The sequence below is a fragment of the Megascapheus bottae genome, chromosome 9, assembly GCF_031878675.1.
Source record: "Megascapheus bottae isolate mThoBot1 chromosome 9, mThoBot2.hap1, whole genome shotgun sequence".
NCBI classification, from domain to species: domain Eukaryota; kingdom Metazoa; phylum Chordata; class Mammalia; order Rodentia; family Geomyidae; genus Megascapheus; species Megascapheus bottae.
Genome location: NC_143517.1, coordinates 17,262,818 through 17,275,352, shown reverse-complemented (window position 1 = coordinate 17,275,352; position 12,535 = coordinate 17,262,818). Strand labels below are relative to the sequence as shown.

Genomic DNA, 12,535 nt, shown 5'->3' with positions numbered 1-12,535 from the left:
ACCTAGACCTCTGTACCTGGCAGACTCTAGATGTTCACAAGTTTTGATTGGTGTTATCACTCTTTCTTTTTGTGCAGTTACCGACCAGTCTAATAATCCACTGATAAGCGATTTATACCCAAAACAATAAGCCTCTCAATCCAATATCTATTGTCTTTAAGTCCCTCTGAGCCTAGAGAATAATTAAACACCTAGATATACAGTGTTGCTCAACAGCCATCAAGTGTAGATCCATGTAGTATAAGGGTTGAAAGACGAGCAGAGGTCCAGAGATAGAAAAATAGAATGAGAGAGGTCAGGGGGTAAGTAGGTAGCATATTTGAGTACAAAGTTTGGAAAGTATTAGAATAAAACTTATGAGTTGCTGCACGACTAGCTCTTAGCCCAACCAGTGGCCTCACAGTGGACCATGGGATGGATCTGCGAGCTTCCGTCTGAGCGCGGTTGGCGGACGTTTTCCTGTGCTGCTTCCAGGGGCGGCCCCAAGGCAAGGGTCTGGGGATTGAGAGTTTCAGGGGCTCTCAGCAGGACCAGCAGGAGACCCCTCTGTTCCCAGGGGTGGGGCCCAGCTGGGGAGGTGGGCTCCAAGGGCGGAGCCGTGCCTTTTTGGTTCTCAGAAGGGAAGCTTGGCTGCTGGTTGGCCCTTCAGATCCCTGCTGTGTTTCCACTGCTTTGTCAGAGTCTGTGACTGTGGGGGGCCCCTTGGTGGTGTCTTGCTCAGGATTCCCAGCTGGAGGATGCCCCGCTCAGGAATTGAGGGGGGGCAGATGCTGGCTCCTATTTTCCCGCACCCCCTACCCACTGTTGTAAGGCAGGGTCCCAACGCCCTCCACTCTCCAGATCCAGTGGCCTGGGAGAGGAGCCTGGTGGGCGGGTGGGAGCTCGGACAGCTCTGCCTCCCCTGGTGGGGTGCTGAGTCTTAGGGTCCGCCCGCTTGTCAGTCTCCAATCAGAGGGCTGGGGGTTGAGACCGTTGGGCAGGTGGGAGTTGGGACAGCCCCGCCTCCCTTGGTGGGGTGCTGGGTCTTATGGGTAGCCCGCCTGTCAATCTCCAGTCAATGGCCTGAGGGAGGGGGCTGTTGAGGGGAGGGACAGGATTCTAAATTCCTTGCCCCCCTGCTCCTGCCAGTCTTTCTCGGGCGGGGTGTTGGGGTCTGAGTTAAGTTCTATTGCTTGGCACCCGCTCCGCTTTCCCGATGTGTTTGGGGATGCGCTGTATTACTCACGCCTCTGTGTCCGTCTGCGGGTGCTCCACGGTGGTGGGGAGTCTTTCACTCCCCTCGGGTCTCCGCCGCTGCCTGTGTTCTGCGTCTGGGTTCTGCTGCTTGCTGTTCTGGTTCCGCGCCTGGGTTCCGCTGCTTCCGCCGTTCGCTGGCCCGGTTCTGTGCTGGTTTCTGCAGCCGTTGGGCTCCCAGCCTGGCGCCCTGCACTGCCACCGCTTTTCGTGGATTAGAGCCGGCGCCCGCCGCCGCTTTCCCCGCGTGGAGCCGGTACCTGCTCAAGCTGCTTTTCGTGGCTTGGTCCGGTGCCAGCTGCCACTTTTCGCGGCTTTCCTCGGCTTTTTTAGTATGTTCTTATATATGGACATTTAGGTAAATGCCAAGGAGTGGGATTTCTGGGTCATAGGGGAGCTCTATGTTTAGTCTTTTGAGTTATCATCATACTGCTTTCCATAGAGTTTGAATGAGTTTACACTCCCACCAACAGTGTCATATCATCCCTCCTGGCCACATCACCACCAGTATCTGTTGTTATTATATTTCTTGATAATGGCCATTCTAACTAGAGTGAGGTAGAATCTCCAAGTTGTTTTGATTTGCATTTCTTTTATAGCCAGAGATGTCAAGCAATTCTTCATGTGTCTATAGTCCAGTCTTATTTCCTCTTCAGAGAAGTCTGAAGTTGTTTCTTTGAAGATTTGTTTTGGAGAGATTCAATTTATTGAGCTGTAGGTATGTTTTAGATATGTGGTCTTTGTCTGTTGTATGTCTAGTGAAGACCTTCTCCCATTCTGTGAGCTTTCTATTTATCTTACTAGCTATGTCCTTTGCTGTACAGAAGCTCTGCCATTTTATGCAGTCCCATTTATCCAATCTTCCTTTGATTTTTTTGTGTTTCTGGCTCTTTATTAAGAAAGTTTCAACCTGTGCCAAGGAGACTAGTCTATCTCCTATTCCTTCTTGTAAAATTTTCAGGGTATCTGCTTTTTCTTCGAGATCTTTGATCCATTTAGAATTAATCCTGGTGCAGTATGGCATAGACAGATCCAACTTTAATTTTCTGCAGGTGCTTAACCAGTTTTGCCAGCACCACTTATTGAAAAGGCTGTCTTTCTTCCTTCATATTTTTCTTCCTTCTTATTTTTTTTCTCCCTTATCAAAGATTAGGTGGCCGTAGGTCTGCGGGTTGATTTCTGGGTCTTCAGTTCTATTCCATTGGTCCTCAGGCCCGTTCTTGTGCCGGTACCAAGTTGTTTTGGTTACTATAGCTCTGTAATAGAGTCTAAAATTTGGTATTAATATTCCTCCAGCACTGTTCTTTCTGCTTAGATTGTTTTTGCTATATAGTGTCTTTTCTTATTCCATATGAAATTTTGGATTGCTTCTATTTCCTTAAAGTATGATATTTTGCTCTTGATGGGTATTGCATTGAATTTGTAGATAGCCCTTGGCAAGACTGCCGTTTTCATATGATATTCTTCCAATCCAGGAGCATGAAAGGTTTTTCCACTTCCTTAGTTCTGCTTTAATTTCCTTTTTCAGGTTTTTAAAGTTTTCATCATAAGGATCCTTTACATTCTTCCAACTCTTCCTTCCTGAAAAACACACAGTTTTTTTAAGGTGCCACTACTTAAAAAAAGACTATTTGAGAGGGAGGTATCTGATAGAAAATGAAGAATTTTAATTGCTGTATCAATATTTGGAAGACTGAATTAACGGTGAATTTATCCCATCAGTTTCTCTTATTCCTCTAAAAATAGCCAAGCCCAGTAAAATTATTGTTATTGTTTAGAGTGCTTTGTTAAACAGGTAAAAGAAACCCTGTCTCATTTTGGTCTGCTCAATAGAGATATTCATTATTTTAATGTATAACCTGAAGTCTAGCATTAAGATAAGCAACAGTTGGGCTCCACTCAATATTCCACAATTACTTACGTTTGCTGCCTTCATAATTGCAAGAGGCCAGTGGAAAGAGAACAATACCTTCCTTATTTACATCCAACAAGATATCACATCCCTACCACCTTCACTGTAGAGTAGCAACCCTTTCTTTAAACCCAGTGAGGCCAATTTGTACCAGATGACCAGCCCCAGAATAGCACACGTTCTCAGGATTTACATAAGCTATATGTTTTAGTCTGTTTTCTGTGGTTATAACAAAATGCCAGAAACTGGGTCATTTTTAAGAAAAGAAGCTTATTGTGTTCTCCCCGGTTTGCAGCTCACAACTGGATGCTAACATCAGCTCAGATTTCATTGAGGGTAAAATGCTACTCCATGCATGGCAGAAAAGCAGAATGACAAGTAGGCCATGCTGTAAAGAAAAGGTGTGTTGATCTCTCCATTTCAGCTGACCCATTCTTTTGTTATTGTAATCAATAGAGGGGTTACAGTTATATTTGCCAGATAGAAGATGCATTACTTCACACACATTGATAACCCTTTTCATGTTTTTGTCCCCATTTCCCTCCCCCCACCCCTTCCCAATCATCTTGTTCTCCCCCCTTTCCTTTCCTATTTCAGGTAAACAAATAAACATATATATACAATATACCAGATAACAAGGTCAGATACTGTAACAATATGAAAATAACCAAGCGACAATAAAAAAGATGAGATATAACATAGTACATTAAGAACAATAATCACACATTATATAGCTCTTATTTCCATATCCTAGAGGTCCGTTCATTTAGCCTCATCCTATATGGCCTTATGTATCTAGGTTTTGAGCTATTGTAATCCTCTGCTAGGAGACTCCAAGATTTGTACTGATTATTACAAATGAGGAAAACTATTGAGCCTATGTTCTTTTGGGTCTGGTTCACTTCACTTAATCTGATTTTTTTCCAAGTCTTTCCATTTCCTTACAAATGGGGCAATGTTGTTCTTTCCAATGGCAGCAGAGAATTCCATTGTGTATAAATACCACGTCTTGTTGATCCACTCATCAACTGAGGGGCATCTGCATTGGTTCCATATCTTTGCTATGGTAAATAGTACTGAAATGAAAATTGTTGTGCTAGTGAATTTAGTCTGTCCTTGTTTCTGGACAATTGGGCAAATGACAAGGAGTGGAATTGCTGGGTCATAGGAGAGCTCTATGTTTAGTCTTTTGAGGAACTGCCATACTGCTTTCCATAATGGTTGAACAAGTCTACGCTAGCACCAACAGTGTAGTGGTGATCTCTCCTGGCCATGTCCCCACTATCAGCTGACCCATTCTTAAGGGAAAAGCAGTAATCTATTCATAAGGGTTCCATCCGCACAACCTTAGAACATAGAGCATAGAGCTCCCCTATGACCCAGCAATTCCACTACTAGGCATTTACCCAATCATCCAGAAACAAGAACATACTAAATCCACTAGCACAACGATGTTCATTGTAGCACTATTTACCATAGCAAAGATATGGAACCAACCCAGATGCCCCCCAGTTGATGAGTGGATCAACAAGATGTGATATTTATACACAATGGAATTCTATGCTGCTGCCAGAAAGAATGACATAGCCCCATTTGTAAGGAAATGGAAAGACTTAGAAAAAAATGATATTAAATAAAGCAAGCCAGACCCAAAGGAACACAGGCTCAATGGTTTCCCTCATTTGTCATAACCAGTAAAAATCTTGGGCTCTCCTAGCAGAGATTTACAATAGAGAAAACCTAGATACATAAGGCCATACAGTATGACGCTAAATGAAAGGACCTCCAGGATATAGAAACAAAAGCCATATAATGAGTGATTGTTGTCCTTAATGTACTATGTGATCCCTCATCTCTTTTGCTGTCCCTTGGTTACCTCACATTGTTACAGTATTTCACCTTGTTATCTGATATATTGTATATATGCTTTTTTGGTTATTTGAAATAGGATAGCAAAGGGGGTAATACAAGATGAGGGGTGGGGGTTCGGGGAGGAAAATGGGGACCAAGACATAAGAAAGGGTATCAATGTTTGTGAAGTAATGCACCTTCTATCTGGTGAATATAATATAACCCTTGTATTAATTACAATAAAAATATATGAAAGAAGAAAAACATACCTAGGTAAGCTGTTTCTTTCAGAATATTGAAAAAGTATACAATAAATAGAAACAAGAGGTTTTCTCTTTGTTGGTGTTTTCCTTTTGTCTTATTTCCATCTGACTTTGGGACAGTAAAGGTTGGCCCAAAGAGTAAACACATGAAACAATGGTATTCACTAAACACTATGTGAAAGTGGGGGAAGGAGGGAAAAAATGGGAAAGAGTGAGGAAAGGGGTGACATTATTCAACAAGAAATATATTCTCTATCTGACTTATATAACTACATGCCCTCAGTACATCACCTTAGTAATAATAAAAATGCATCAAAGAAAAAAATTATACATGTGATTTGTTTTGATACAGTTTGATACAAAAAATCTCTACAACTACTTTCCCTTTTCTTTTTCTATAGTGTCCTATATCACTGTTGTGATACACCATGTGTGTTCATAGGCTAAAAAGCCACCTGAGAGGAGAGCAAATGTTCCCAAATTACAAAGCTGATCAGTGGTCAGAGTCAAACACCTGTGACACAAAGGCCAAAAACCAAACTACAGCAGCAACAAAAGGTTGAATGGATCCATAACCAAGTTGTGTTTTTTTGTTTCTGGGATTTATCATAAATCCATTTGAAAAAGCATCCATTTCTGCTCTTTTAAATCTAAAGGACATGAGGAATCTTTCCTTATAGAGATGATAATGGTAACTACTGTGTTTAGGCAGATATATTGTTAGGCATAAACCACACTGAGCAAGAAATCACTAACTTCCTGGCACCTACCAGTACATTTTTGGACATAAAGTAGCCTTAAATGCTGACAGAAATAATTTTCACAACTATTTTTACACAAATATTTATGTTTTCCCCAAAATTAAGGATTAGGATTTGTGGGTTTTAGATATTTGGGCATTGAGCAAGTGGTAGAACCCAAATTGGAATGCACCCTTATTCCCTTGTTCCACCTAAATAAAGAGGGAAACATGTTGCAGAATACAGATGTGAGAAAACCAAGTAACTGAAGTTTAACATTTTGGTTTTTGTTTCGTTTTGATTTTGCCAGTCCTCAGGGCCTGAGCCTCTGTTCAAGGTTAATGCTCACTACTTGAGCCACAGGGCCACTTCTAACAGTTTAATGGTTTTGATACTAGTGCATTATTTAGATTTGAGGAAGCTATGCCTCAATTAGATCCAATGAGACAAGTTCAATATAAACGCACAAGAAAGCCAGATGCTGGTTGTTGATGCCTGTAACCCAAGCTCTTCAAAGCTAGCCTGGGGATGGAAGGGTGGGGGGTGAAGAGAGAGTACAAGGTCCTGAGTTCAAGCCTCCATAGCAGCACTGAGAAGAGAGCATGATCATTTCATATGCTGTAATGTTTAGTTTTTACAACTGTGTGTTCATAAAGTAGTTCGATAAGTCACAAAAAACTGTCCAGTTTAATAAGAGATTCATTGGGAAAGATCTTGAAAGGAATCAGAAAGAAAAACCAAGAGCTCCATCTGAGGCAGGATAGCCTAGGGAAAACGAGGCATGGTAAATGGCTGCCGGGAACTCAAAAAGTCAAGCTTAAAGCTCGTCCATCAACTTCCCTGAAGATGAAGAGAACAGAATCATTTTTGAGGAAATGAATTCAGATAGGGGAAAATGAGAAATGGTCAGCTTACAGCAAATACCAGAGATATTCCTTCATGTACTTCTTTTAAGATTAAGGAACCAAAGTCATTTAGGGGAAAGTAAAACTGAATAACAAGGAAAATGAGGCCTGATGAAGGCAACTCAGAAATGTGGTATATAAAAACAAGGAAGTGCCATCTTTACTTCAAAGAGAGACAACAGGATTCATTCCTTCCTGCATTCCTCACCCAAAGAATTAACATTTGTCTGACAAGAAGTATCCCTTACTGAGAAAAACACTTCCCTAAAACTTAAGCATCTTCCTTATCCAAGGATAAGGATTTACTTTAAGTCAGGGTGCATTTTTACCTGGAAACTCTCAGAAGTCACACCAGATTAGAGCAAAGAAAAAGCACCTATGTTTACATGACTTTGAATCAGACCCCCTGTTTTACCCAACAGCCAAGGAACTGTGTATCTCTCTCCGTCTGTGTCTGTGTGTGTATCTGTGTGTGTGTGTGTGACACTCTCTCTCTCTCTCTGTATGTCTACACCCACATTCTGTTAGAATATGCCCCTGGCCCTTCTGTTTATCTGTTTGCTTTATGTCCGTATGTCTGCTTGTCTGCTTATTTACTTAATAAAGTTATGAATGAATATTAATAATTCCTAGGAGATTATTTATCTGGTAGTATACTAGGATACTACTGGCTCTACACTATAGCCTTAAGGTATAATTTAAAGTGTTCATGTGGTCCTTCTTTGAAACTGTCTGTAGATTTTCTGAGTTAGAAATATCTGATTCCCAAATATATGTACACATAAGTACCCAGCAATCATCCTAACCTCAGCTATATCTAGTCAGTCAATTTCTGCATCTTGATCTAAAAAGTAACCAGAGGGTTTTAATTGATGTTATTAGGAGTAGAAAAAAATAAATCCTGAATATATTTGTTTTTATTTTTCTTGCCCCTGTCTGAAGTTTAAACTCAGGGGTTGGGCACTGTCCCTCTGATTTTTTGCTCAAGACTAGTTCTCTACCACTTGAGCCACAGCTCCACTTCAGCCTTTTTGGTGGTTAATTGGAAATCAGAGTTTGGGGCACTTTCTTTTCCAGGATGGCTTTGAACAGTGATCCTCAGATCTCAGCTTCCTGAGTATCTATTATATTCATCAGCCAAGGTGGGCCAGTGGCGCAATGGATAACGCGTCTGACTACAGATCAGAAGATTATATTCATCAGCCACTGGTGCCGCACCTTAATAAATTATGATTTTTTAAAAAATCACTCAACTCACCTGTTTGGTGGCTTATGCCTGTAATCCTAGCTACTTAGGAAATTGAGATCTAAGGATTGCAGTTCAAAAGGAGCCCAACCAAGAAAGTCTGTGACACTATCTCCAATAAATTCCAATAAAAGCCAGAAGTGGAGCTGGGAGTCAAATTGTAGAGTGCTATGATTAAGCAAAAGAAGCTCAAGGATGAAGCCCAGGCCCTGATTTCAAGACCCAGGACCAGCAAAAAAAATATATATAATAAATACTACATACACACACACACACACACACACACACACACACACATACACACACATACACACACATATCAGATCATCATAATTGTGCAAGGTAAATTTTTCTAAGTTCCAATAGGTATATTTTGATATATTTTGATACCTATTTTGATCTGAAACTTCCCTTTTCAAAGTACCAAAGCATAGTTCCCACAGTTAAAAAATTCTAGGTATCAGATTTAGAATAAACTCTTTGATAAAACAAATGGACTACTTGGGGTGCTGCAGGTTTTTATCTTGAAGAGCCCTCACTGGGTCCTAGTAATTGGAGATCTAACAAAATAATTTTGTGAGTCATGAGGCTTGAACTCAGGGCCTGAGTCACTCTCTCCTCTGTTTTGCTCAAGGCTAGCACACCACCAGTTTGAGTCACAGGTACCTTTTCATTTTTCTGGTGATTAACTAGAGAAAAGAGTCTTGGAGTCTTTCTTACCTGGGTTGGCTACGAACCACAATCCTTAGATCTCAGCCTCCTGAGTAGCAAGGACAGTAGACACGAACCACTAATGCTCAGTTTATCAAAATAACCTATTAGTTTACAAAAACATAACATTTCATGGATTTTCCTAACTAGCCTTTATATTATTATTAGTAACATAGTTGTGCAAAGGGATTTCATTTCAGTACCTCAGTGTGTAAGTACAAATGCACCTTGGTCAATGTACCCTTTCCATCTCATTCATTCCCCCATCTCTCTTAACCCCATCCAGCTCCTCAAGATACCTGATTCCCTTCTCACATTTATACATTGAACCTTACAACTGTTTGTGCCAATCATTTCTCTCTCCTTATTTTCCACTCTTTAATAATGAATTAAATAATAAAAATGCATTTCTAAAATTATACCTAAGAAAGTTTAAAGGCTGAGATGAAGAAACTTGTAGGGATTTTGTTGTTGTTGCTACTATTTGTTTGGTGAAAGTAAGAAATCTGGTCTTAAGCAGTCACTTTCAGGATTAAATAATCTCAGGGAAGATCCTTTATATCTGGTATTCAGGGAAGAGGAACTGATTGCCAGGCTGAATTATCCATCTCTTTAAAAAATATTCTTATGGCTGTAAAACGACTACAGATTGCTTTCTTTGCACTCTTGAGGAGCAGACAGAGTCCCAGATGGAGGCGTTTCTCAGTAAGCTGTCAAGTGATCCATCCATCAAAAAAGCCCTACCACTCTGCTGAATTTTCCTTCTCTGCCAAGATTTGTATCCGGTCATGTTGGAGAGGTTAGCATATGATGAAGCCAAGGAAAATTAAAGCCAAAGGGATTTGTAGCAGAAATAAAAGAAATTGAGACTACATTTAAATTTTGAACCTTTTAGAGCTGTTTTATATTGATTTGACATTTCTAGCTCTACTTGTTTTAATTTTTTCCAGACATATAGACTTTATGACATTGATACAGAAATTGTTTTGTGTAATCTTCAAGGAACCCAAGGTGCAATGCCATATTAAAATTGTAATGCCTAAAACATACTAAATTATTTTCAGCAAGCCAAGGGTCTTTTTAATCATAGAACTAAGGAAAGTAAATGCAATTACTTGAAATTGCAAAGTTAAATTAATTAAAAGTAAATACATAACCCTAAAAACAACAAGTTAGGTGTGATGGTGTATGTCTTTAATCCTATGTACTCTAGAGGTGGAGATTGAAAGTACTGTGGTCCAAGGTCAGCCCAGAAAAAAGTTGGCAAGACTCCATCTTAATCCACATCAAATGTGATAGCATGCGCCTTTCATCTAAGCTACATGGCAGACACAGTAAAGACAGAAAAAAAAAAGTAAGACCCTACCTGAAAAGTAACTTAAGCAAACGTGGCAAGAGTTATAGATTTTAGGGTAGAGCACCTACATAGCAAGATTAAGGCTCTGAGTTCAAACTCCAGTAGTAGTAATAATAATAACCCAACAAATCCAGAAGTCACACAGTAGAAAAACTGATGGGCTCCACATTAACCTAACTTCATCTTGCTATTCTTTGGGAGAGTAAGGTCATAGGAAAGTCTGCTTATTCCAGGTGCACTTTGGGGGCTGGAGATAAAAAATGTAGATGAACTGGTGGTTTATATTTTCTGATACATATGTGTCATTATGATACATCTGGAAATTGAAAAGACCTATTTGTCAGTCTAGGAAGGGTGTCATCCTTTAAAGACTCTGCAGAGTAATATCTCAAGTCGTACACTATGAAGAACCTAAGACTATGTCCAAATGTATTTTTGATTATGGTAAAATGTTCCTAGTTGTTGACATTGATTTTAAATTTGTATTTACATTTTGTGAAGCTATCGACATCTCATTGCGTACCTGGTTCTTCTGTTTATCCCAGGTCAGTCAGGAAGTTCTGAATTGGAGAAGTAAGATTCCTGAAGAGATGGGTTAATCTATTGTTCTCCGTGTGGAACGTATCCAAGCAAGATGCTTTGAGCAGTGCATAATATTTTTCTCTACATAGTAGAGAATTATACATCTTTTCAACATTGGGTTAAAGAAAAGAGTGAGAGCCAGAGCCAGTGCTCAGTGGCAGAGAATGTGAATAACAGAAGAGAGAAAGGAATGGCTCTTCCATCACTAAGCATTTCCTTTTCTCTGTATCTGTTCTGAACCATTCGTGAAGATTCCTATCTCTTATTTTCACTGATCCTGGCATTCTGTATTTATTATATAGCATGTCAGTTTGTAGTATGAGGAAGTTCTGAGGAGGTTTGAGACTGGGATAAAATACAATGCAGAGAATAATAAGAACTACATAAAATATGCTCTAAGTTTTGCTGTTTTCTCTTAAATGTCAAGGCAAATTCTTAAGAGGCTTAAAAAAGAAATGGTTAATATCTTCATTCTTGGAAAGTAAATATTGCCTTTTCTCCTTTTTTTATTCTATAGTGATAAGGTGATAAGACTTACTCCTAAAACAGAAGAGGAAGCATATGCACTGAAGAAAATATACCACAACCTTCAGGTAATCAAGCATGCACTCAAGTGTTATAGAGTTATTGATAGCTATGCAAGTATTTTCTGAATAGAAATTGAATAATTGGAATTAATTAGCCAAGAAAGTACAGATTATGAGATAAATTGAAAAGACACTTACAGGCTATTTGAGTTGAAGCTATTCAAAACTGAACACACCATAAGTTGGAGATATGGCTCAGGTGGTAAGGTTCCTGCCAGTGAGCCAAAGCATCAGATCCCTAGTTCCAGTCTCAGTCTCAGACAAAGAAGTTTGTCACATTATTTTTATTTGCCATTTTGCCTATAGCTAGTAACACTGTAATCTTTTTGAAAGTTTGTCTAATTTTGAGTCCTTATTGTTTACAATGGACACCTGGTATGCCTTTGAAACTCAGTGTTTATTTTAAAGAATGTGCTAATTTGATTTATAATTTTCAGACCTTCATTTTTTCTTCTTCAAATCTTCCTGGATAAACATAAGCAGAAATGAGCTGAGGAAACAAAACTAGAAATTCAAGTTCACTAATGTTGCTGTGCTTCAGTGGGTCTGATAAGAACACTGTGTTGGCAAAGGCTCTGATAATTTTATCTCTGGTGAAATTTATGGATTTGGGAGTTATAGAAGTTCTCATCTCTCTATCACTTCAGACAATCATTAGCATTATCTAAAATGTTAGGGCGAAAACTGCAATGTCTGTCTTCTGTGCCTTCCAAAGCAGAAGCAGGCCCATAAAATACATGGAGATTTAGGCCTCATTTTAATGGCTGGCAAAGAATCTGACCAAAAGGGCTTCATTAATCTTTAATTTATGACAAGTGTTTCCTTAGATGATGAAAATACAGTCCCCCAGGAGAAAGAGAGAAGCTGGATAAATTAGATGGCTTACGGAGATTTTCATAACTATCAGACATGTATTTGGTTCACTATTTGTGCTTTGATTTTTTTTCGTCGCCTCTTCCTTTTAATTATTACATTTACTTGCAAGGGAAGTATTGCAGTTTCAGTTTATTGATTCTTTTTTTTCCTCCTAATTCCCAGTCTGATACAAACTATGTCAGACGGAAGCACTGATATCTCATCACCTACTCAAAAACAACAACACAAAACCCTCAGGCATTGTAGAGTTTGGGTTCAGTGGACATTCCCTC

General features: G+C 39.6%; 1 protein-coding gene across 1 annotated transcript in view; it reads left to right on the top strand.

The window, feature by feature from the left end:
* The window catches only part of Cpa6 (carboxypeptidase A6), a 264,676-nt gene that overhangs the window by 100,045 nt on the left and 152,096 nt on the right, over positions 1–12,535 (top strand). The window contains exon 2 of the mRNA XM_090338664.1: positions 11,318–11,393. Within this exon, the coding sequence (XP_090194790.1) occupies positions 11,318–11,393 (76 nt within the window). The remainder of the gene's footprint in view (positions 1–11,317; positions 11,394–12,535) is intronic.